Source organism: Lontra canadensis, unplaced genomic scaffold (assembly GCF_010015895.1).
Source record: "Lontra canadensis isolate GAN:19392208 unplaced genomic scaffold, GSC_riverotter_1.0 scaffold99, whole genome shotgun sequence".
NCBI classification, from domain to species: domain Eukaryota; kingdom Metazoa; phylum Chordata; class Mammalia; order Carnivora; family Mustelidae; genus Lontra; species Lontra canadensis.
The window spans coordinates 3,723,750-3,751,063 of NW_022631093.1; the positions used below are offsets into that span (position 1 = coordinate 3,723,750).

At 39.8% G+C, this 27,314-nt stretch overlaps 1 protein-coding gene across 1 annotated transcript; it reads right to left on the reverse strand.

Annotated features, from left to right (window-relative positions):
* Positions 1 to 23,652, reverse strand: PPP2CA (protein phosphatase 2 catalytic subunit alpha). Its single transcript, XM_032837775.1, has 7 exons — positions 23,311 to 23,652; positions 8,258 to 8,467; positions 5,249 to 5,422; positions 4,638 to 4,727; positions 3,554 to 3,715; positions 2,356 to 2,474; positions 1 to 1,589 (listed from the first exon to the last, which is right to left on the reverse strand). Exons 1-7 carry the CDS (start codon positions 23,410 to 23,412, stop codon positions 1,517 to 1,519), a joined length of 930 nt encoding a protein of 309 aa, XP_032693666.1. The 5' UTR covers positions 23,413 to 23,652; the 3' UTR covers positions 1 to 1,516.
* Positions 23,653 to 27,314: the final 3,662 nt, after the last annotated feature.

The window sequence follows — 27,314 nt, forward strand, 5'->3', positions numbered from 1 at the left end:
TACAAAGCAAAGGAACTTTTATTACTACATTCACACAAGTAATGATTAAGTGCCCTGAAGTTTACCCTGATAGCTGAAGATTACCAAATATTAGTTTCCACAGAAGAACTGTTTTAACTTTCTAATCCTATTCAAAGGAGAAAAGGGTGGGAGGAAACTCAGTAAGTGCTTAGCACTGCCACTTCATTTCAAATGCCATTTTTGTCCTTGGGTGAATGCATATTACACCAAACCATGATCTAGCAATAGTTTTCTATTTGGTTTAACTAGTAGCACTTAAAGAGCTTAATACAGGACAATACTTTTAACAGCTTTTTTATCGGAGACAAAGTTAACTCTAAGATAACATGACAAGCAATATACAAAATCTGTCCATCATTTTTTTGAGTCCATCTAACATACATAGCAATATGGTATTTATAACCAGAAACTGCACTGACTGAGAAGTAGACACATTAGTTTTTCAAGCTCTACCTGAAAACATGATGTTTTATTAAAAGAAAAACCAAAACACTTAAATCTCAAGTTCTATGGTTTTATAGTCCAGTCTTACTGAAGTTGCAGATTTCCTTTCTTGCAGACAAGGTAATAGGTAGGAAGAACCCCACAAAGAGCACGCTGGCTCTCTGACAAATTGTACTATCTGGATTACAAATAAGTCTTGAAAATCTTCTGAAGAATGTCAAGGAGTTGCCAGAGAGATTATATAGTGACCTTGATTTTATTTTTCTTCACCTAGAATTCTATAAATTCTAAAATTTATCAATTGATGTATCTTTTAAATAAACAGCACCAGTCTTGCCCATTAATACAATTAAATTTTGACTTTCTCAGTTCTTAGTTCACAAGTTTATTATGAAAAACACTGCAGTGCTCTTGTGCAGTAACATCGTCTTATAGGAGGGGGGAAAAACAGTTCTGTTCAAAACAACTCACCAGGTTCTGACAATAACAAAGAACAACATGAGGCTGAGATTTGAGAAGGGAAATAAACTGAGTGCAGACAAATCATACAATTAAATTAAACAGTATCCCTGAAAATAAACAAAACGATTTCAAAACTCACGAGTAGAGGGGGGGCCTTGGTACTTATTTTTAAAAATGTTCATTAAGCTCCAATGATTGTTTGCTGCTATCCTTATCTACAGTCATGCTGAGTAAAGCTATAGCTAAATGGAAGTTAAATTGTATTCACGAGGTGTTAATGTTTACATCTTATTATCTGCAGTCTCTCAGAGAAAGCAAAAGTAACTACAAATAGCGCTATGCCAGAAACTGGTTTCTTGACCAACAATGTCGCTTCAGCATGCAATGAACTGGTTCATTCTAAAGTGGTCACGGCTGTTGATGACAAAAGGCTTTGTATTTTTATATGGCACATCTTTTGGTCCGTGTGAAAACAAGTTTTTTTTTGAATGTTAACTATTCTCTGACACTTTGGAGTTACTGTTGCTCTTCCCATTTCCATTAGGTCAATTTATGGTTCATGGCAATACTGTACAAGTTTAAAATTTCATTACAGGAAGTAGTCTGGGGTACGACGAGTAACATGTGGCTCGCCTCTGCGAGGTGCTGGGTCGAATTGCAAGCTGAAACACAAAACATATTTTTTGTTTATACTCCATGTATCAGTGTACTGACAATCAAGAACATTGTTCTTTCAAACTTTACAATTTTGCCTATACAATTTCAGCTTGCCTTTAATGGAACAGAATCCTATTTGTAGCCTAATCATCCAGTCTTCTAGCTGCGTGCCTCCTCAGAGCCAAGGCAAACTTCAGATAATTTTTCAAGACAGAAATTTTATACATCAGGATTCCTTCTAAGATTATTTGAAAGAAGCGTTCTACCAAATAAATAAAATTTAAAGAGTCTAATGTACTTGTATTCTCAACCCCAGGATATATTTTATTAACCCCACAATAAAAACATGTGTTTAGAAGATAAAATCCTAATAATTCACACAGGGGGCTATATAGAACAAGTTTTTATTGATGAATTTCAACATATCCTAAGTCTGTGCAAAAGGAAACACGGGGGCACCCGGGTGGCTCAGTCAGTTAAGCATCCGACTCTTGGTTTCAGCTTAGATCATGATCTCAGGGTCATGAAACTGAACCCCACACTGGGCTCTGTGCTCAGCATGGAGTCTGCCTGAGATTCTCTCCCTCTTCCTCTGCCCTCCCCACACTCATGCTCTCTAATAAAATCTAAAAACAACAACAACATGGAAATATAAAAATCAAACTGGAATCTGGATATAGCATGAGCCCTTCAACTCTTAAAACTTCCCATTCCAGCTATACAGTGTGACTCAACTGCAATAGCAGCCAACTACTTAGTGTAAATACTTACAAAGAGTATTTTAGAGTATCATCAAGTTCCATGATTGCAGCTTGATTACCACAACGATAACAATAGTTTGGAGCACTGAAAATCGTTACTACATTTCGGTCGTGGCACCAGTTATATCCCTACAAGGAAAAGAAAGGAGATAAAAACCTGTTTTACTCCCTTATTTACACAACTAAATGTGACTCAAAAAAAGCCCCTTCCAAAAGGCTTAAAAACTATTAATGTTTTGTTTCTGTATATTTTAATAATTTTCTACTCTGTTCAACTTAAAAAAAAATACATGAATTTTTCCTGAATTACAAAACTAGCTTATTATAAATAGAAAAGACACTAAAAAACACCAATCACCAAAGAATAAAGTGCTTCTTCTACATCTGGCATTCTGTGAATAGCAGTATCTCATCAGCTTCCCACTGCAGTGGCCCTGAATATAATCCAAGAATGAGTATACAGGCATTCCTTGCAGACGCAGATAAAATACTCAAGACCAAAACCACATTAATTCTCTCAGTCAGAGATGAAGGTCCCCAAGTCAATCACTGCCTCGGTACCAAGAAAATAGGCCTCTAGGTCTCCAGCCTCATTCTAAGTTCATGTGAATACACGAGTTACTTTTTAAGTACTGTACACAAATACTGTTCCCTATCTTTAACAAAGTCATACTTTTTATAATAATCACAATTGTTATTAGTATTAATCTAAATAGGACCCTAATTTTTCAAGTATGCTAATCAACATCTCATTTCCCTTTCAGTTTCTTCTTTAAAAATTACCTATAATCCTACCATTCAAAGGACCACTGAAACATTCTGGTATTTCATCTCAATCTCTCTTCCATACATACACATGTTAAACACATGAAATAAACAAAACTGAGATAAAAAATGTTACAATGCCTCTCCCCTGTTCCCTGAACCTTATTCTCCCAGGCTTAAATCCAAAGCACTACCCAGTCATTAGGAATTCTCTGAAAAACACGTCAACTATTAAAACTCATTATGATCAAAAGCTTGAGATTTTAATTTTAATGTGCACCTACTGTAAAGGCTCAGGCTACAACAGGAAATTCACTGGAAGGGATAAATTAATCCTCATTAATATCATTAATTAGCACCCCCTACCAGAAAAACACTTCCTAGTATCTTCCTTCATTACATTTATTTAAAAAGCAAATCAGATTTCAGAGATAAGAACATACCTCCATCACCAGCTGGTGAGCTCTGGACACCAAGGTGAGGCCATTGGCATGATTAAATGTTTCAGAAATGTCTTGCCCAAAGGTGTAACCAGCTCCTCGAGGAGATATACCCCAACCACCACGATCATCTGGATCTGACCACAGCAAGTCACACATTGGACCCTAAAAAGCAAGTTAAGTTTTAAAGTGCCTCTTACAAAAATGATTTTTGAGTATTTCATCAGAGGGAGCACCCTATGAAGTCACACTTTGAGTGGTATTTGCTAAACAAAGTTTAAGGTTTGCTTTAAAGTCAAGTATCTCGTCAAATAAACTAATTCCAAATGTTTTTAAAGGCATATCGGGGCGCCTGGGTGGCTCAGTCAGTTGAGTGGCTAACTTTGGCTCAAGTCATGATCCTGGGATCCTGGGATCAAGCCCCATGTCGGGCTCCCAACTCAGCGGGAAGTCTGTCTCTTCCTCTGCCCCTCACTCTGCTCCTGCTCTCCCTTTCTGTCAAATAAAAAAAATCTTAAAAAAAAAAAAAAAAGATATATCCTAGATCAATTAGCCCCAAGAGCAGTAAGTACTATAGTATGCAAAATTCAGTGTCAGACAATATAGACAAGTACTTAAGGCAGAGGCTCTGAAGACAACAACAGAGATTCTAGGCCCAGTCCCAAAGGTGTTATGATCTTGACAAGTTTCTTAATACCAGCTTCTAAAGAAAGAGGTTGTTGATAAGAGTGTTCATACCACACGGGGTCATTTTTGAGCATTAAAGGAGAGAACACATATAAGTAAGTTAGTTACGGGGGCGCCTGGGTGGTTCAGTGGGTTAAAACCTTTGCTTTCAGCTCAGGTCATGATCCCGGGGTCCTGGGATTAAGCCCAGCATCGGGCTCTCTGCTCAGCGGGGAGCCTGCTTCCCCCCCACCCCCTGCCTGCCTCTCTGTCTACTTGTGATCTCTGTCAAGTGAATAAATAAATCTTAAAAAAAAAAAAAGTTACAATAAAATTTTTTCCTCTAAAAGGTTTTCTGAAAAGATCTCATTACCAAATAAAAAAGTCAATACCTCATTAAAAAAAAAAAAAGTCAATATACCTCATGAGGAACTTCTTGTAGGCGATCAAGTGCTCTGATGTGATCCAGTGTATCTATGGATGGTGAGAGGCCACCATGTAGACAGAATATCTGGAAAGAGTGGTTTATTATAATGTTAACCTCACATAGAAGAAACTTTAAACATTCTGGACTGAACTGCAAGCAGCAGCCCACATCACTTGGTGTGACTTGTGTTTCTATATTCTACCAGAACCAGGCTTGTCTCGGCAGGGGCTGTCTTTCTTCCAACCAACTCTAACCTAGTGAATACACTCCCTTTCTCCCAGATAACATTTCTCTCATCTTAATCTCAGCATAAACTATCATCTTTCTCACAGAATTTTCTTGCCATGTCTTCTGAATACTCTTCTACGTGGACTAGTAAATAGCTAATTACAGCTCTAAGACTCATCCAGAAACAACCTGAGAGGATGGATGGGCTACATCTTCCATCCCTGTTGTCCCGATATACAGTTCAGTGCTTAATACAAAGGCGGCACTTTAGAAGTCTAGAAGAGAAGTGTGGGTGGAAAAAAGAGTGGCACCTAAACATTAGGAGAGCAGATTCATGAAAATAACCAGCAATATAAGTTTTAGGAAGGTCTACATACCTGCCCATCCACCAAGGCAGTGAGAGGAAGATAGTCAAAAAGATCTGTAAAATATTTCCAAACATTTGCATTTCCGTATTTCCTTAAACACTCATCATAGAAACCATATACTTGTGTGATCTGTCTGCTCTCATGATTTCCTCGAAGAATGGTGATGCGCTCACGGTAACGAACCTGAAACAACAAAATAGAAAACAATATGAATAGATGGCTCCTTCAAAGACTAAATGATAATTCAGCAAACTTTCTACAGGAAAAGCCAGAGTTCCAATTTTGGTGGTGGGGGGGAAAATCCCATGCCCCCAAACACTGAAATGAAATCCCACATCTACAGACATCTGTCCATGGAGAACTGGCAAACCCCATCTCAACTACAATCAAACTCCTACTACTACCAACTTTACACTAAGCATAATCATCAGCCACAGAACTCCATGAAATTTTTTCTACAGTTAGATGACTTTGAGTAAATGTCTAGGTATGCAATAACCATCATAATTACTTTAGAACCTTTCCATCAGTCCCAAACTATCCCCTGTGGGGGCTGTCCCAACTCCTACTCCCAGCAACCATTTATTTGTCTTTTCCATATTTCCTTAAACACTCATCATAGAAACTCTATATTTGTGTGATGCGTGGTCTCGTGATTTCCTCTTTTGAGATCTTTTTGTAAAATTTCATATAAATGGATTAGCACAAGATACAGTTTTTCGTGTGTCTGGCTTTATTCACTTAGAATATTTCTGGGGTTCATCTGAATATGTAACAGTGGATCCTTGCTATTGTTCCTTTTTAGTGCTGCACAGTATCCTGTTGAATGGCTATACCACATTTTTTTTCTTTATTCACCAGCAGGAGGAACACCTGAATGGCTTAAAGGTTTTGAGTATTATGAATATGTTGCTATGGTCATCTTCCTATAAGTTTCTGTAGAGACAAACAATACACTTTCACTTCCCTTGGGTATATTCCTAGTCCAATATAACTGCGGGGTATAAACATGGGCATAATGTTTTAATCTCTCCACAAACTAACACTTGGTATTATCAGCCTTACTAATGATAGTCTTTCTAATAGGTATGACTGTGACTTTAATTTGCATTTCCATGATAATTAATGATTTTGAGCATCTTTTCATGTGCTTATTGACTATTCATGTATCTTCTTGGATGAAATACCTCTTCAAGTATTTTGTCCATTTTTAATGTCTTCTTACTGAATTATAAATAGATTTTTATTATATGAACACAAGTACTTTTTTCTTAGTGATATACTTTGAGAAACAAAAAATCTTAATTTTGATGAAGTCCAATATAACAATCTTCTCAATGGATTGTGCTTTTCATATATCTTAGAAATCACTGCCTAACCCAGAGTTACAAATATTTTCTCCTATGCTTTATTCTATACGTTTCATAGCTTTAGCTTTTACATTTAGGCCTCTGATTTTGATCCATTTGTATGGTATGAGGTATCTTAAGTCCATTTTTTTGTATACGGATATCCAACCGTCCTAGCACTACTTACTGAAGTTTCCTTCCCCCATTCCCCCCTATTAGTGTGTAAGGGCTGCCACAGATAAAGTAGAACAAATGGGCAGTTCAAACAACAAAAATTAATTTCCTCACAGTTCTTGAGCCTGGAAGTCCAGATCAAAGTGTGAGCAGGGTTAGTTTCTTCTGAAGGCTTGTCTCCTTGGCTAACAAAAGGTCATCTTCTCCATGTTTCTTATCATCTTCCCTCTGTACCTGCGTCCTAATGTCTTCTTATAGGGACACCAGTCATATGGAATTAGGGCTCACCCGAATTACTTCATTTTACCTCAATTACCTGTTACAGGCCCTATCACCAAATACAGCCACATTCTAGAGGTACTGGGGGTTAAGACTTCAACATATGAATACGGGGAGGTATGTGCAGCTCAATTCAGCCCCATAACCTTTAAATATAAATTCTTAAAGGCAGCATATTCATTCTTCTGCTAATCATTGGGATTCATCCTGGGCTTTAAGTACAAATTAGCTTGCAAGGTTGTTTTCATAATATCCAGAGAAACTTACTTTCCATCATTTAATCCAACTGCTTCGTTTGCAGATGCAGAACTTAGAATTGCCTCCAAAAATGTTTTGTAGCATGTTACACGATTCAGACTAGTAGCTTCATGAACATATACATTACATATTACCTAAAATTCAGCTCTTGCCAAAACCACATCTTACCAATTCTGCAGTATTAGAGGTTTCTGGCAGCCCATTTATCATTGTGAACATTCTTTAATAAAATCTCCCCCAAAGGTAAAATCACTTTCTTTCCAAGGAAACGCAGAAGCCTGCCATTCTAAAAACTAGTGACCACTACTGTGTCTCATTTTCAGATCTTCGTACAATCTCTACAGCTATGATTGGTATAAAGCAACTTGCTTTAATTATCATTCCTATTGTTCTAGGCTGTCAAGTTTTAAAGGCTGCCAACTATTCCAGAGAGAAATCATAATTTAGATATTCACTTTTGTTGGATATTTAGATCAATTCTTTTTCTAGTATTAAACATAATGCTGAAATTAGTATTTTCACACAAATAAAGCTCTTTTCTTCTTTCTTCTTGAATTTCTTCTTCAGTAAAAATCTAATTATAGGATTACTGTGCCCTAAGATGTAAACATCCTGACATTTAGTATCTTTTATTTCAAAAGCACCTAGAAAGGTAATTATACAACCTCCCCATCCCGATTAAATGAAGAAACATTTTTATTGGACCAGCCTTCTAACATTTCTCAAGTAACTTGAATAAGAATAACCTTTTAACTTTCATTCAGAATGAAGACAGGCATATAATTTTTAAGTCCCAAACCTGAATACTGCATTCCTAAATATGGAATTTTATTCTAAAACGTAACATTCAGAGAAAAATCACAAATCACACATCAAAACTGGGAGGGGAAAAAAAAAGAAGAAGAAAAAAAAAAAAGAAAACCCAGTACAAAATGACCCCAAACAAAATCGAAATTACCTTAAGAGCTACAAGCAGAGTAACTGTTTCAACTGAATAATATCCTCTGTCAACATAATCTCCCATAAACAAGTAGTTTGTATCTGGTGATTTGCCACCAATTCTAAACAGTTCCATGAGATCATGAAATTGCCCATGTACATCTCCACAGACGGTGACTGGACATCGAACCTCCTGCACATTGGATTCTTTTGTCAGGATTTCTTTAGCCTACAGATGGAGATAAAATAAACCAATACATTTGGTATTAAACAACATTTAAAAAGATGTTTACTTAAACATAACATAGATTGAAGAGCAGACTTAGTGTAAGATGAAATTGTAGGCATCGACAGTTCCATTAAAGAGAACAAAATATGGGTAGATTCCATCTACTGGTTATGTCACTCTTGATACTTAGAAAAAACATGTGTCAAGATGTATAGTTCCATTCCTCTAATCACTATCAGTTTTTAGGCCTATCAGTTACCATCTAACTAAATGCTAAATAGTTCATTATGAGCAGCCATATAAGAATAATGAAAATGGTACAAGACATGCAGATACCTAGTTCCTTAGCTTTAAACTTCTACTTATAATATGCTGGCACTCCAGTATTCCAAGATATGAAGAAAGGTTTCTAATTTCTGCTTAACTGGTTTTTTTTTGGGGGGGGGGGGGGACAACACATAAAAATTTCACCTGTATTTTTATAATTTTAATGCTAAAAATACAAACTTTTTGTTTCACAACTGTAACTACTCAATATACATGGTTTTTATAAAGTTGTCTGGTAGTATAAGCATTCCCTCATATAATCACAAATCCAAACATTACTTTTTAAGGGCAGCGTAACATTTCACTCAATCAAAAGCTTATCAGTCATTCAGCACGCATTTACTGATCATTTACCTTACCCCCAAAACCAAAGTGCACTGGAGAACACCATTCACTTGCTCATCATCTGAGTGATAACAATGTTCCAGGCCTTGTGCTAGCCACTGGGGGACCAGAGCATACAAGATGGGTCACTGGGGACAGGGGACCACAAACAAGAAACCAAGCAACAAAGTACAGGCTACGTTAAGTGATAAAAGGAACAAAGTAAATGGTGGAGACCCATTTAAATAAGATATCACAATGAACAAGAGAGCCCATAAAAGCACAGTGCAGCACCAGCAGCAGACAATAAAATGATCAGGTCAAGTGCTAAGACAAGCTAGAGTAAGCAGAGTGTTTCAGGATCACAAAATGGGACAGCTAGGAAAACTGCCTCAGGTCAAAGAATGGGTGGGAGTCGATTATAGGAAGGGAATGCCAGTAGGAAATGGGAGGAGGTGCAACATAGGCAAAGTGTGATCATGTGTATACATTCTCAGGAAGAAGAAAAGGTCTACATGGCTGAAGCATACCACTTAAGAGTAGAGAAAAGGGTCTACTGGGGTAGGTTCAGGGTGAACCAGCTCTCCTGGATTTTACTGCTCAAAGTCTGGCATCCTAAGAAATATCTCAGTTGTGTTCAAGTAAACCAATGATAGCTGGTCACTCCAGGGAGGAAATGAGGAGGAGTACAGGGCATGGACACGGACTGAAGAACAAGTCTAATCAAAGCACTATTAGAAGAAAGATACCCTAGTGGAAAACTTGATGAATGAATTTAAGATTTCAGAGGTAGGGCTATACATGTGGATATCTGAGACAGAGTAGAGCTTAAAGGCCACTAGTATTCAGTGACCAATCCACCAACAAATCTTGCCTAGTCTCCCTCCAAAACATATCTCAAATCATTCTGTTTTTATCTTTTTTGCTACTACCCCGGTCCAAGCCACCACTACCTCACCTGTATTACTATGCTAGTCTCCATACTGAACTCCCTGCTTCCATTCTTCCTGCCTCCTATTTTCCACCTAAATGTCCAAGTTAAGAGCTAAAAAACTGTTCACCAGGTTCCTTTAATTCACCACCTCATACACAACACCTCAGTAGGGCAATGTGTTAGATATAAAAGGCATTTAATATCTGTTTGCTGAATGAATCTAGAACTTATTTATATGGTGGTACTGGTTAAATCATCTTCAGGGAAAGCCATGGATGTCTCTCAGGACAACATCAACGTACAGGCCTGGAATCTGATACCAAGTTCTCTGGAGAATGAAGAAATAACAGGTAACAGTAATAAGGAAAGGTGCCTGGATATCCAGGTAGATAAAAGAAGCCCAAAAAACAGGGAATTTTATCCTAGAGGAAGGCAGCATCCATCTACCTAGGAGCGCTATTAGAGAAAGTATAGGACTTCCTCAGGAAGAGTCAGATTTCAGTTAAGCCGACAAGGTGAAAGAAATTTGTTCTGAAAATTACTTAAAAGTATTTACTTCATACACTCTACATTTATCGAGCATTTTCTTCTATGTGCAGCTAGCATTATGAAATGGTGTTCTAGAATGTACAGTGAGAGACTGTATCAGGGGAAGGAAACACACTAGAACATGGAGGTGAAACTGCTACAGCAAATTGTTGCTAATGAGCCACGATCACTAGATTTTAGGCCACAACCAAAGGTAACAAGGACTTTTTTTTTTTTTTAAGACTTTATTTATTTATTTGATATAGAGAGAGAGATCACAAGCAGGGAGAGCAGCAGGCAGAGAGAGAAGGGGAAGCAGGCTCCCGGCTGAGCAGAGAGCCTGATGCAGACTCGATCCCAGGACCCTGAGATCATGACCTGAGCTGAAGGCAGAGGCTTAACCCACTGAGCCACCCAGGCGCCCCATAAGGACTGGTTTTAAGGCAGTGGTATGCAACCTTAGCCATATATTAAGAATCATCTGTGAAGCTCTTTAAAAAAATATATATATAAATATATATACGTTAAGGCTACTCCTCTCTCAAGCCAGAATCCTTGGTAGTGGAATCCAAGCATCAATAATGTTTTTTAGTCTTCCCTCCTTATTCCACACCAGTGCTTTCTTAGGTGCAGTGAAGTTTAACAACTATATATACATATATGTGTGTGTATTTTTTTTTTTTTTTTAAGATTTTCCTTACCTGAGAGAGCACAAGTAAGCACGATTGGGGGGCGGGAGGGTTTGCAGAGGGAAAGGGAGAAGACTCCCTGCTAAGCAGGGAGCCTACTATGGGCTCCATCCCAAAACCCTAAGATCACCACCTAAGCTGAAGGCAGACGCCCAAATGACTGAGCCACCCAGGTACCTCTAACAACCATTATTTTCAAGTCTCAGAAATATTTAGGGAGCCTATTTCAAGACCCTGACCAATCACTGACATCCAAAAATTAGTCATTATTTTGTTCTAAGTTTAGAAAAAATTTCTGCTATGCCTCAAAAGTGATTTATCTTAAGAAATATATATAATCCATCTTGCTAGTGTAATTCCGATTTCCCATGATTTATTATTACTAAAAAAGCAAAATTTCTCTAGGCATATTCCATAAGATTGTTTGGCATTAATACCATGTCCAGTGTTTTTAGCACCTGGCACACAGTAATGAAAATAGCCATGAATACCATGATAGGTCCCACCTAAAAGAAATTTGTAAGTTATTCAGAAGTTTTAAAAGAGCAATGACATAAGAAAACAGATGGTCACAACCACATAAATCTTGCAATTCTATGAGAAATTAAATTCTAAAATACATCTCTTGACACCTGCTTACCTGCAAGACTATTCTCTATATAAATGATAAAAAGTTGCCATTCACAACTGCCCAAAGTTTCTTATTACTATCTACTCAAAATTTCTATTCAAATCATAAAAGGACAATTAAACCTAAATGCTAGTTGTTCCTTTTATTTCAATTTTGACATATCCTAATGACAAGCACTGTACCTTTACTTCTATTCTATTCTATTTCTTAAGGAGGCTCCACTCCCAGTGTGGAGCCCAACACCGGGCTTGTACACACAATCCTGAGATCAAGACTTGAGCGGAGATTAAAAATCAGATGCTCCACTGACCGAGCTAGCTAAGCGCTCTGATCTTTAATTTTACTTTTAAAACTGTGCAAGTTATAGTGACACATCCTTTGGGAAAAAAAAAAAATGAGCAGCAGATAAAACCAAATGTCCCTTTTGACCATTCTCCACAATCCCATTCCTCTTGGGCAAAATAACCACCAAGAGTATTCTGATGTACATCCTTTTGAAACCCTCTTTACTACAAGTTTTACATATGTATTATATGCTACAAGAACATAATTGTTTTCTTTTGCACTTTTAAACTAGGAACTGTTTTATTCAGCAGCCTGTTTCTCTCTCCAACAGTTCATACTGGAGATCATAATGCACACATATAGACCTGATTAATTTCTTGTGCTGGAGGTAGGTAGTCCCTGAGATTATAATAAGGGGAAGGGAAGGATGAAAAGGTAAAAATGTTGCAATGTATATCCTAGTATTTGCTCCCTGGTATACAGACACTTCCTGAAAGAAGATACCATGAAGAGGACCCATTAGCAGATCTAACAGTTAGCTTCTTTTTATGTTGACATTACAAAATTGTCCTCCAAAAAGGAAGACACTGTATTTATAAACTAAAATAACTTCTGTGTCTGGGAAAGCCCAAACTCTTTCTTCTCTTCCTACCAAATTTCAGACCAGAACAATTATAAATTCTAGAGAAAACAGTATTATGCATCAAATGCCATCAAGTCAATTACTAAGTATATTTTAACAACAAAAGCTCAAGTTTACATAGAATTTAAGTATACTATTTTTTTGGTCTCAACTCAGCTTTCAGAGTTACTACACCAAAATACACTATTCCAGAACAATAATGGTTGCAGATGTCCTCAATGAAGATTATTTTACAGGGGCACCTGGGTGGCTCAGTGGGTTAAGCCTCTGCCTTTGGCTCAGGTCATGACCTCAGGGTCCTGGGATGGAGCCCCATACCAGACTCTCTGCTCGGCGGGGAGCCTGCGAACCCTCTCTCTGACTGCCTCTCTGCCTACTTGTGATCTCTCTCGGTCAAATAAATAAATAAAATCTTAAAAAAAAAAGATTATTTTACAGTCAAGAAAAACTAATTACAGAAAAAGAAATGTCTGAGAAGCTGTGCTATCACAGGAGTCAGGCCCCTTTCAAGTCTCAGAAGCACCTAACGAAACCCCCCTAGGGTCACCTAACGGGACCTCTAATGAGTCATCTTTACGCTTACCTTAGCCAAAAGGGCAAGAATCCATCTAATGAGTGACCTTTAGAACCTGCAGGCCTTTGCCAACCATCAGTTTCTAAGGTAGATATACAACTTCAACTATCCAGCTTAATATTCAAGGTAAATGGCAGAACGAGATTTTCAAAGCAACTTAATTAACCTTAGAGAGGTTTATACTTTTAGTAACTACCTTTTCACTTTCCGGTATTCTAACTCCTCCAATTTAAAGCCTCGTGTCACCTGAATTATGCAAAGAAGCGAAAACAAAAGATACACATCCAAAACTTTTGCTTCCCCTAAAACATTTTTTGAGAGTTTCAAAAAGTCTCCGCTAATGAACATTTGGGGAAAAAAATAATTAAAAATAGTGTGATCAGCACCATAATTGATTTTTTCTTTCTTCATTGATTCTTCAGTAGGAACCCTACTGAAATTCAAATGGCATGAACGGAAATCAGTGAATTCAAAGAAAAAAGATCTAATAGATGTCATATAAAACTTCATAGAACAAGGCTGAAACTGGAATAAGCTAGTCCAATAATAAGAGTTTAACTAAAAGTTATTTTTCTACAGTCCTAAAATTCAAACAATTTGGAGATTCACTTGAAGAAAAGAAACCTTTAGAATTTATTATTAATGTCCTGCCTTCTGAGTTCAGATTCAGGAATCCTAAAATTTTCAACTTACCATCAGGTTTCCTGGGTATGGGCAATTCCTAACCACCATAATAAAATGAAATTTCAAAAAAGCAAATTTAAGTTAGATTCCTAAAATCATCCAAGTCAAGATGTTTCAAGGAAGACAAGTAAAAGAGAAAAAATGAGGAACCTACAACAGATTCACAAACCATTTATATATTAACTTCCTAAGGGCACACGATAGCAATATAATTTCTCCTTACGTGTACCGTAGAAAAACATATTTAAGCATTTTTATATTGAAGTCATACAGTATCTTCATGCATTTTTATTACTAACCCAAGCATTTTAAAATGCAAAATGATTACAATTATGTACAAGTTCTTTGTATGAAAACAATGGAGAACATTAAAATGTTGATAGTTTTTTTTAAGATTTTATTTATTTGACAGAGAGCACAAGTAGGCAGAGCAGCAAAAAGCAGGTTCTCTGCCTAGAAGGGAGCCCAATGTGGGACTAGATCCCACACTGGGATCATGACCCGGGCCAAAGGCAGCCGCTTAATCGACTGAGCCACCCAGGTACCCAAAATGTTGATGGATTATGACTGTCTTTTTTTTTTTTTTTTTAAGATTTTTATTTATTTATTTATTTGACAGACAGAGATCACAAGTAGGCAGAGAGGCAGGCAGAGAGGGAGAGAGGAGGAAGCAGGTTCCCTGCCAAGCAGAGAGCCCCATTCGGGGCTCGATCCCAGGACCCTGAGATCATGACCCGAGCTGAAGGCAGAGGCTTTAACCCACTGAGCCACCCAGGTGCTCCAGATTATGGCTATCTTAAATCTACCACCCCAACAAAAACTACTCTCATTTCTTTGTATTCCCTTCCAGCTTTTACCCACATACAGACCTCTTGCTTAAAATTGGTAAATATCTCAATTTCTGTCCTAAAGTTCATACTCATGGGGACGCCTAGGTGGCACCATAGATTAAGTGTCTGCTTTGGGCTCAAGCTGGGATCAAGCTGGGATCAAGACCCAAGTTGGGCTCTCTGCTCTCAGATTCTCCCAAGGGGAGTCTGCTTCTGCTTCTTCCTCTACCACTGCCCCTCCCCCCACTCATTTGCTGCATGCTTTCTCTCTCAAATAAGTAAAATCTTTAAAGTTCATATACGAAGCCAATGTCCTATAGCATTATAGCGATCATTTTAAAATGCCTCATAATATCCTCCCAGATTAATATATGTACTGTTTATTTAACTTCCTTTCAGATTTTCAATTGTGGGAATAAAGAGCAAAATAACGCTAACGTTTTTTGATTACAAAGTCCATAAAGTTCAATTATTCCCAACTTACATACACAATAATAAATGTTAGAATGCACTCATTCACATCTATTTCAAAAAGAAAATGTTGCCCTCTGATTTAACTGGTACTTTTTATTTTGGAGTTCAAACTTTCTATTCTGTTTATTTACTATCAGTTATTCTTCCTCCTACACAGATGGTCCACACAAATTCTTTTGAGTATCTATCAACAGAGAGCTAAGTGATGCTCTTTTATATATTTTTCTATTAAAAATCTGATTATTAATTCAAATGTTCACTGGAACTCTATTTTACTAAATTAAACATTTCACACTTTTTTAAGTTTTTTTTTTTTAAGATTTTATTTATTTATTTGACAGACAGAGATCACAAGTAGGCAAAGAGGCAGGCAGACAGAGAGGAGGAAGCAGGCTCCCTGCCAAGCAGAGAGCCCGATGCGGGGCTCGATGCAGAGCTCAATCCCAGGACCCTGGGATCATGACCTGAGCTGAAGGCAGAGGCTTTAACCCACTGAGCCAACCAGGCGCCCTGGAAACTATTTTAAAAAGCAAATTCATGGGGTCCCTGGGTGGCTCACTCATTTAAGCATCAACTCTTGCTTTTGGCTCAGGTCATGATCTCAAGTGTGGTGGGATCTAGCCCAGCATCAGGCTCAGCAGGGAGTCTACTTGAGATTTTCTTCTCGAGCTCTCTCTCTAAAATAAATAAATAAATAAAATTTAAAACGGCAAATGTGCAAGCAATAATAAATTTTTTCAATACCATAAGAGAATTTGCTTCATAATGCTTTTATGAAAAATAACAGGTAGGTTTTCTTGATTTTCATTAATTCTGCAAATAAATTAAGGTTCAAGACAAACTAGTGTATACAGCTAGATTTTTACTTTGGTGTGATACATAATGTAGACATACTACTAGCCCTGGAAGCAAATAAATCTTGAGTTAATCATCTTCAACTATCAAACCTTTCTTCATATTAGGTGTTTTTCATTAATTACACCAAACAGATGCCTCTAACGTTTTATGAAATATTTTGGTCTTCCGTATGATTACACTGTATGTATACTATCTGTGTGATTATACTATAAAAGTACTATAATCCTCCATATAATGTTCTACCAACTAGTAGTTACTACTTGGTTTTAAGGTTAGGATCAAACCAAAAGAAAAAGGTCAGGGATGTGGATAATTCTAAAATTGTATTAAAGGAAAATACTTAGAGATAAGTGGGTGGCTCATTCAGTTAAACATCTGCCTTCGGCTCAGGTCATGATCCCAGGGTCCTGGGATGGAGTCCCACATCAGGCTCCCTGCTCAGTGGGGAGCATTCTTCTCCCACTCCTTGCTGGTCCCCCTGCTTTTGTGCGCTCACACGCTCTCTCTGACAAATAAACAAAAACTTAAAAAAAAATTAAAATATTTAAGTTCATATTCTTCCACTTACACATGTGTCAAATGCACATGTGTAGGAATTAAAAATCCCATTCCTGCATAGAGGAAAAAATTTATATATAACAGAGAAATGTTGGTATATATGTAGTTTAAAAATTCTCACCACAACAAATATCATGAATGATATTTGACCACTCTGGATGTTTCAGTTTCCTCCCTCATCTATACCAAGTGACTTGGCCTATGGTCTTTAAGGTTCCTTTCATCACTGAAATTTTACTAAAGCAATTCTTAAGCCTTTTCACCAAATCATATATACCCAACAGAAAAAGGTAGTGGGCACTACTGCCAGTTTACAAACAATGGGTGGCAGACTAATGACATGAACTTGATCACCATTAGCACAAATATTTTAAAACCTTTCCCCTCTAAAGAGTTACTTCAAGTTTAAACTCCTGACTAATGAATGTGAAACCCTACTATTAGTGCAACAAATTAACAAATCCCTAAAATAATGCTATTTAGACAAAACTAACAGTGAAAATGAGTAATTCACATAATAATAGCTTAATAAATTTTGACTGAATAAATTCCAGAACTAAATATACACAGTCACTCAGTTAATAGCACCACTGACACTCCATAGTCTTTGTGAACTACACTTTGTATATAATTCTAACTAGGTAAATCAACTCTGTCTCCCAAGAGCAGTATGGAATAAGGTTTACAATCTTCTTGTAGCCCCCTCAACATCCATACTCCTATCTGTAGTAGTAACTAAATGACTGAAGCAGAGGTGAGGGCATGGAGTACCACAGTAACTGGCCAACTGGTCACATACAGTTTATAAAATACAGATTCAGATATAGACAACTCTGTCACTGCCTTGTTCATCCAACCCAAACCACACTACCGATATTTAAGTAAGTAATAGTAACTCAGTACTGTTAAGAAATTAAGCAGTTAATCCCAGATTGCGCTTTACAATTTTTTTCACAATCCATCCCCAGCCACTTACTGGCAGTCAGACCCCTATTTCAGCTGCTTCTACCACTTCTGCAGAAGCTGAAAGAAACACTATTTAAAAAAGCAAAAAAACAAAATCTTTTCCCTTCATAGTTCTAGTCCAATTCCTATCTCACTTGTGTGGGAAAGTACAGCTTGAAGGTTTTTTCAGACAAGGAAGTTAATGAGAAAAAGAAAAAAAAAAAAGGAAATGAGAGATGGGTCAAAAAAGTTAAAAAAAAAAGGGGGGGGGTTCTCTGCCATACCAAACTTTCCCTCTCTTCTGAGCACCCTCAAAAAAGACCCTCCCTCTGTGAAATGTGTAAGCCTGATGATTCATAGACCCGTACCCCTGGGGCAAATAATATATTATATATTAATAAAAATAATTAAAAAAAAAAAAGACCCTCCCTACCCTCACCTCAACACAAACCTAGTATCTCCAGGTTTTCCTAGCTCAACCTCCTCCAACCTAAACAAAGAATACGTCACAGGTAACTGACAAATAACTTATAATACCAGCAATATCGTCGGCCATTAAAGAGGGGTGGGGCAGAGACACCTGACAGGTGATACAAATGTTACCCACAAACTCCACCAGTGCCTCTCATGCTTTCTGTAGCATGAGTTTCACCTGCCAGTATTTGTAGGCCGAACTCCTGACTTTGACAGAGAAAAGAAAAGGACAGCCGGGGGACCTGTGTTTCCAAATAGTAGGACTGTTCACCTTTTCGATGCTTCCTCATTAAGTCAACCCAAAACCAAGTGCATTACTGCTTCATGACCAGGAGATCATGAAACACACACAGACACATACAGGTAGGACTGACTGCGGAAGCCATGATAAAAAGGCATTTTACAAACTGTACTGAACAATATAAATGTTAGATTTGCTTTCCAGGTATAAAGTTCTGTTTCTCGACCATGATTTGCACTAAGGATACACACAAAACGAACTGGCATTTTCTTCTCACTAATGTTATTTGAAGGGTAAATGCAGCCAGCCACATTCAAAATTGAAAAATTAACTGTTTCCTCCTCCAAGACAAAGTGAGACAACACAGTGTGACATAAAGAGGAAGCTTTCAAGCAATGAACAAAATGCTTTATTTTACAGAGCTGTTGATTCCACAATTCAGTTTGACTCCAATTCAGCTCCATTTTTCATTAACACCACCTAAGAGGGGAGCTGTGGAGCAACATTAGAACACTGGGCGGAGAATCTGTAAGCCTGCACATTTCACTTTAGCTCCTGAAGTCAAGTCACTTCACCTTTCTTTCTTTTTTTTAAAGATTTTATTTATTTATTTGACAGAGAGATCACAAGCAGGCAGAGAGACAGGCAGAGGGGGGAGGAGGAAGCAGGCTCCCCACTGAGCAGAGAGTCTGGAGCTCAATCCCAGGACCCTGAGATCATGACCTGAGCCGAAGACAGAGGCTGAACCCACTGAGCCACCCAGGCACCCTCACTTTACCTTTCTGAGCCTCTGGTTTCCATCTATCACTGAGAACGATTACTGTCTCATAAACTTAAGAGAACTGTGTATGTGAAAATATGATACAAACATCGTTCTGCATCATGCTTTCCCTTTGTTCTCAATATTCAAATTACTTTTATGGAAATGAGCCAAACAACCTTTTAAATGGTTGTGGTTTTTTTTGTTTTTTTTTTTAAGATTTATCTAGCCATTCCAGATGGAAAGAGACAGTGAGGGAGAGAGGGAGGGTGAGCAGGGGGATGGGGGAAGGGAGTGCTCCCTGCATGAGCAGGAGGGCCAGAGGGAGAAAGAACCTCAAGCAGACTCCAGGTTGAGCTCAACATGGGGCTCAATCTCACCACCCTGAGATCAAGACCTGAGCCAAAAACAAGAGTCCGAAGCTTAACCAACTACACCACCCAGGTGCCTCCAAACAATCGGTTAAATTAAGCACACATATAGACTCACAAAAATTTATTAACCACTTAATACAAAAATTTAACCTTGGTCAAGCATTTTGTAGTTCATCCAGTGAGAAGGAGGGTTTGCTTTTTACCATACTCATGTAACAAATGTGAGGCCTTAGTGACTGCATTTTATTTATAGTGTTTGCAGAGCAATGGAAAAGAGCATACCTAGGTAAAGAACTCCTTTGGGGAAAGGAAAAAAAAAAAAACAAAAAACAAACTGGCTATCAAACAACATTCTCCACAAGTTTGGAAAGACCTGAAAGGACAAAGCCAAAAATCTTACCTAAATTAAACCGCTGATGAAATCACGTAATAAAAGACCGTTTACTATGGTTGATACTATTTAATTCTTCCAATCTCTAAGTGGAAACATAACTTCCAATTATACAAATGTAGTAATGTTACTGACTATAGAACTGTACCTGAGACAAAACTGTATGCACTCACCACAAATTTTCAACAATGAACTAAAATTATGATCCTCAAAATGACAAAGTATACTCCACATACAATCATCTTGGCTTTGATATAAATCTTAATCACACTGTGAAGGGAAAAAATGCTTAACTAGTCAATTGCAAAAAAAAAAAAAACAAACAAAAACCATATTTACTTTTGTCTATAAACACACACCTAGATTCTCTGCATTTTGAACACCTACCACTATTAACTACTAATGGGAGACCATAATAATGGTCTCTGAATTTTTTAGTCACCATTACCTCTCATGGTATACTTCTATCTTTACCATTTAAATATTTCATTCAGATCACCTACCACCTTCAGGTAGATAAAAGGAAGGCTTTTGTGTTACTTTTCCTTCTTAAAATTAAAGAAATGATCAACTACTACCAAGTACCTATCTCCAACAAGTATTTTTTCTTTAAAAGGATAATCTATTATACGAATGAAAAATAGTTCCCTCAAGATTTTCAAAATACATAGTTTTCACTAGATGTGCTATTGGCTGTTCAATTACGAGTGAAAAGAGAATTTGTGCTGTAGTTTCCTAGTACAAAAAATCATTTCAAGTCATGCATCCTAACTCATTTCACATACCTAAAAAGCTGCCTTAAAACTTAGTTTGTGGGGGCGCCTGGGTGGCTCAGTGGGTTAAAGCCTCTGCCTTCCGCTCAGGTCATGATCCCAACGTCCTGGGATCGAGCCCCGAGTCAGGCTCTCTGCTCAGCAGGGAGCCTGCTTCTCCCCTCTCTCTCTCTGCCTGCCTCTCTGCCTACTCTGTCAAATAAATAAATAAAATCTTTAAAAAAAAAAAAAACTTAGTTTGTGAAGTTAATATACTCCGCAGTTCAAAAACTTACAAGTTAAAAAGAGTATGAAGACTGCATAATATTTCCCCTCAAAGAACCCATTTCTTGGGAACCTAACTTCAAATATTATTTCCACCTTTTTGGCTCTAAGAACAGAAATCTGGACATAGTAGAAAGCAATGGAGATGTAAGTATACATTGGTAAATCTCACTGTATCTTAGTTTTACAAAGATGGGGAAAGCAATCACATTTAGCACATGCATAAATCTTCACACACCCAAACTAAAACACCCACTATTATCTCCTGCAGTCTCTAACACAAACCCTCTGCTTCTCTCGTTCATCTACTACTTACCTACTTCCAACCAGATACAGGCTCCTTGAGACTGAATGTGATTATACTTCATTGCTTTTCATTTCTCTCATAAAAGTAAGCAATTGTGAATAGTAAGCAGGTGTTCAATATTTAAACACAACATACTAATTTAAACTGGATTATATAATCTCAGATTAGAAGGGAGCCTGGAACATCTATTTTAACTCTTAGTTTCAGTAGCAAAATGTGGACTAGGTGAGTGTCCCAAGGTCAGTCACAACTGTTCTGCAACAGAAAGAGGACTAGTGCCCAGGTCTAACTTGGAAGTCCAGTGGTCTTCCAATTACACCATTACCTCTCTTCCAATGTTTTCTACACAAATGACTAGTCACCTCACCAAACGCTGACTCAAAGTCTATATAGTACTGATCCCTAAAAGTCATAAAATCATCACAGCACCTAGAAATTAAGACTTGACAGTATACGTTAAGTAAGTTTTAAAAGCCTCTTGTTAAACCCTTCATACGAACACCATCCTTATCTGATGAGGGTAAAGAAGGAACAGAAGACACTGCTAACATTAAAATTCAGCTCCAATAGGTAATTTGCCACCTCATCAACTAGTAGAGTTGTTCAGGCTAACGATAAATAAATCTGAATTTGACTCATTTAAATTGCAATTATTCACACCACAGTTTCTGAAAAAGCCTGCATTAGGAGTATATACATCAAACTCATGAACCTAATTCTCCCATCAAACCGCAAACGAGTCAGCATAATTGCTCTCTAATAATGCTCTTCACTGACACAAAATGCAAATATGGTATTCCCCAATTCTGCACTAAAATGAAATACTACCAAGTTATTTTTGACAAGAGAAGTTAAACTATCTGTAGTGGAGATAAACATTTTCTATATATTAGAAAACTGAGTCCTAAAACTTCAAAAATATAGCCAATAACTAAATAGGCTACCTGTTTCCCCAACCCCTAGGTAAAAACAAAACGGAATCAGGTAATTTAAAATGGACTTATTAAAAGCTCAATCAACAGCTATTATTACTATCCATACTTACAGCCTCAAAAATACAAACAAGTAACTTTCCCACCAAAGAGCGCGTGTACAAAATCTGCTGCTCGCAGTTTACGTTGTTTCTTTTTAAAAATAGATGGCAAAATGCCAAGTACGCTCAGCTCACAGAAGGGTTTCACAGTACCCAGTTTGAGTCAGCATAGAATTCATAGATTAAACCAACACTTGATTTCCAATCCCAAAGCTCCTTATGTGGTATGACTCACCAAATTCTCCACTTCTTCCAACTCTGAAACCTAAGTTGTAACTCCTCCCTGCACCTACCACCATGACCTTCGTAGAAACTAGGTTAGAGAAGTATTTTTAAATTCTTTTAACACACATTTTTAAGTCAGTCTCTGGAAAGGACTGCTCAGTGAATTTAACAAAACCACCAGGGACAGCAGGACTAAAGGTCCTCGGATGCGTGTGTAGGACCTTTAGACAAGTCTTGGGGTCCGGCCTACGAGCTTGCCTTTGGGGGATCCTCTGGACAGCTCTGGAACCAAGAATGAGGCCTGAGCACAAGTAAAAAGCCTCTTATCCGCCTCACAGTAGAGTCCTACACCCGCATCCCAGGCCGCAGAACCGACGTCCTCTTACATGCACCTCAAAACCGACCCCGACCCGAACACACAGGGTCTCTGCGCCCCCAGCCACCTCGCCCGGCCCCAAGGCGGAGAGGCTCGGAAGCCCGGGAGTAGGGTGAACGGCGCCATTTTAGGCGGCGGTGGCGGCGACAACCAATCCCTGCGCTGGAGGCAGGGGGCGCCGGGTCGCCCGGGAGCCGCCGCCAAGCCGCGCCGGGCGCCGGTCTGGGAAGCTAGGGGGGGACCCGAGCCGGCTGCCTCCGCCATGTTGCACCCTCCCCACCGCCGCCTCCTTCCCGAGGGGCTCGGCCCGCGCCGCCTCCCGCAGCCGGAGAGAAACTCACCTTCTCGCAGAGGCTCTTGACCTGGGACTCGGACAGCTGCTTGCATTCGTTCAGCTGCTCGATCCACTGGTCCAGCTCCTTGGTGAACACCTTCTCGTCCATGATGCCACCCGCCCGAACCGGCTGCCGCTCCGCGCTCCTCCCGCGCCGCCGCCCGCACACGGGCCACACGCACACGCCACCGCCGGCTCCCGGGGTACCTGTGTGGCTGCTGGCGGCTGCTCGGCGCTAACGCAAACCCGCGGACTCTCCCTGCAGCACCCGGCCACCGGCCGCTGCCCTCCTCCGCTCGATCTAGCCCCGGAGCTCGGCTCTCTGTAATGGCGGCCGCCGGCGTGGTGACATCACGCCCGGCGTCAGGAGGCGGCGGGGTGGAAGGGCCGGGACTAGAGCTGCGCAACTGCAGAGCCAACCCCGGTCCGCAGCCAGAGCGGCTTGGTAGGGCGGGAACCAGGGGCCAAGGCGCAGGCGCGACGTAGCCGGCTGGTAACTGAGGCACCCTCGCTGGTAGGGCGTGGTCGCCCAGAAGGGAGAGGTCGAGAGAGAAAGGGAAGACCCAGGCTAGGCGAGCGCCGTTCTTACAGCGCAGAACCGGGCTAATTCCGGAGCATAGCGTACTGCGCGGCGCGGACGCCAGCGTGGCGCAGACACCGCCCCGGGGTCGGAGGGTGTTGGGGGGAGAACCTAGTTGCCGGAGACTTTTTCGGTAAGGTGAGCCGGCTCTGCGCTTCACGCCGCGTTTGCATCCAGGTCACAGAAACTAGAGTTGTGACCCCGTGGTGCGCCGGAGTTGCATGGGATACCCAAATCTTTGAGGGCAGGAACGGGCGCCTAGTGGTAGCCCGGTTGGGGTGGCCACCTCCGCCTCTGGGCGCGGCAGGCACCTTGTAATTAGGTCACTCGTGGGCGGAGGAGGGTGTGTCTGCCCTGGGAGTGCCGCGCGGTGCACCTGACTACCGCCCCCGCACCCCGCACACACCTGTCCTCGGGCCTAAGGTGGACGGTGGGGCGCGATGCCTGCGGCCGAAGCTTGGGCTTTTCCCTGAGCCTCCGACCGCGCGCCTGGCTTCCACAAACCCCGCGCAGCCTCGCCCGTTGTTGCCTCCCGACCCAGGTGTGCGCCTTCCTATCCCTTGGGCTCCTTGTGGGAATGAGGAGGAGACAACACCCCCCTCAACCCCTACCCTCTCTGGCCTACTTTGTAGAGGGGCGGCGACCCGGCGGTGTTAGAAGCGGCTACAACACGCGCTTTAAAGAAAGCTCAGATACCTTAGGATCGGATCTCGGTCTGGCTGTGAATCTCTTTGGGGTTTGTGAAATGTTTTCACATCCCCATGTCCCTGCATTCACAGAAATGTTTGGCTCCGTAAAGCTCCAGTTATGTCCTGCATCCCACGCTTGGGAGAGAGAAGGGTTATCCAGACAGGTAAGATATCCTGCGCTGGTGGAAGCTTGTATTCTCCCAATAGTCGAGGAACAGATAGAAGAGAGAGGATGATGTCCACAGGACCTGGCAAATGTACCTTTCCAAAGGACATTTAACCTTAAAGCGCAAGGCAAGAGCTGACCCTGGTCACTGGTCTTCTAGACTTCCTACCCCCAATAGCAGTTGACTCTGCTGAACCCAACTGCTCACTCTACATCTCTGACGGCATCATCCCAACCAAAAGGGTGAAGAAAGCTCTGGAGGCCTGGATCAGCCGATGATGAGACTGAAAATTGTCCTTCATCCAAAACAACCTGCCTAGCGAGGCTGACTGGCTGGGCCTTCCCAGACTGAAAATGACAATTCTGCTTTCCCTTCTATCTCCCAGCAGCATGCCCAAAGGAAAGTGTCTCAGATCTACTCCCCCAAAGGCTTGTGACATAATTTACCAGACTTGGAAAAAAAATTATTTTAGCCCAAATTCTGAGCATGTTTTGCAGTTATCATCCCCAAATAATAGAGGAGTAAGAGTTAAGCTCATGTAGAATGTATGAGGAAAAAATCATCACTCAGTGCTCATGATTATAAAGCCATGCCCAGTGTGCTGTTCACTGTTGCCCTGTACTGTGTGAGAACTGGTCCTGTCTCATAGGGCAAGAAGCAGACAAGCACTCAGAAAAGAGAAGGGACTTCCAAGGTAGTGATCAGGATTTGAAACTTTATACTCCCAAGTGCAGGGTCTCAGCCACACTCATACAACTGACCTCCAAGTACTGAAATATGGAACAGGGTCAATATGATTTCCCTTTGCCTGAGTTATCTTAACTAGTAAGGTAGGGGTGATATTAATTTGGTTCATTAAAAAGTATTGAGCACCATAAGGGCTGCATTCATTCAGTGTTTCAGAAGTCCTTGAATGGGTGCCAATGTGTACTGAGGACATCAAAATTTTTAGCATCTACAGCAGCATTTTACAAAGTGCTTCCATGGACCATAGTTCCAATGAGAAACAAGTTCCTTTCAAAAGGAAATTTAGAAAATGCCATACTGTCAGAAGTTGTGTGGTTAAAAAAAAAAAAGCGAACAAAATAAAAACTTAATGGGTATTATCCACCCTAAAAAACACTATTGAGCACCTACTATGTGTTAAGATTGTAAATGAGTGGGTTTTTCCAAAGTAATGTGAGCTCCTGGTTGGTAGCCCTAATGTAGGTATTATTTTCTCTTGATGCAGATTACTTGGCTCACCACCACAAACTAGAGGGAAGATATAATTATATATACTTAAAACATCCTGCCAAATAATTAGATGCCATGACTTAACTTAAGGAATGAATTCTAGGAAGCTCTTATTAGCATTCAAGCCATGAAGTAAAGCATATGTGATTACAAACAATACAGAACTAAATCAGAATGTCTTTTCCTTCAGAAAGATTCTAGAACATTTTCCTACTCTGTGGAACTCAAACTAGCTGTGGATCTAAAATGTCAGTTTGATTAATCTGGTCTTGACTAATTGGACCTGACTGTTTAAATTCTAGAGCTGAGAAATACTTGGAACAAAAAGTTAAAAGCAAAAAAAAAAAAAAAAAAAAAAAAGACCTTCAATTTCTTGGCAAAAACCAGAGAATGAATAAAGCAAATATGCTTTGAGAAAGAATCTTTGCTCAGATGGCAAACTCAGTATACAGTAAGTCTAAGTGTTGCCTATGATGTTTAAACATAGCTATAAATGAACATCATCTGATGATGGGGGTAGGGTAGAAGGAAGATGACCTTCAGCAAAGAACTTTATAATAAATACCTTAGCCAAAGTATAAAAATTGACATTAAACATAGAGAAGGAATGAGCTGTATCTTTTTGTCAGCAATTCTCTTGGCCTTACCATTAGTTTTATTTTGTTGTTGTTCCTTCCATTCCTTCCAGTTCCCTGACTTTTAAGCTTTACTGAGACAGAAAACAGAGTCATGTAGGTAAGAAATGGCTCTAGAGTCAGATGGGCCAGGTTTGAATTCTGGTTCTGCCTGAAGTTTGGCAAGTTACCTAACTTCTCTGAGTTTGTTTTCTCATTAATAAAGTGGAGATAATCGTAATTGCCAAATAATAGGGTTCTTCTGAGAATTAAGTGAAATTATAAATGTAAAACACACCACAGCATATAATAAACGTCCAGTATTAAAGTGTTAGATATCCTTCCTCCTCCTCCTCCTCTTCTTCTTCTCCTCCTCCTCCTTCTCATCCCTCTCCTTCCCCACCTCCCCCTCCCCCTTCCCCCACCCCTTTCTCCCCTTCCTCCTCTTCCTCCCCCTTCTTCTTCCCCTTCTTCTTTTTGTTAGAGGGAAGGAGGGGACAGGGAGCAGAGGGAGAGGAAGAATCCCAAGCAGACTGCACAGAGCCTGACTTGGAGCTCCATCTCCTGACCCGGAGATCATGACCTGAGCCGAAATCAAGAGTCAGATGCTTAACCACCTGAGCCACCAAAGCGCCCCTAGGTATTCTTATTCTTATTACTTCTAAGTGGTCTCTGATCCTAAATATACTCTAATGCTACTTGGAGCACCTCAGTGTCTGCCATGA

Bases quoted from the DNA above. Each gene is read 5' to 3' on its own strand.
- PPP2CA (XM_032837775.1), bottom strand. From the start codon at position 23,412: ATGGACGAGAAGGTGTTCACCAAGGAGCTGGACCAGTGGATCGAGCAG. The intron at 5,423-8,257 runs GTAATTTCGATT...TTGTTGTTTCAG, and splicing joins CTCTGCTTGTAGCTCTTAAG to GTTCGTTACCGTGAGCGCAT. The intron at 4,728-5,248 runs GTATGTAGACCT...CACTCTTTCCAG, and splicing joins CTGCCTTGGTGGATGGGCAG to ATATTCTGTCTACATGGTGG.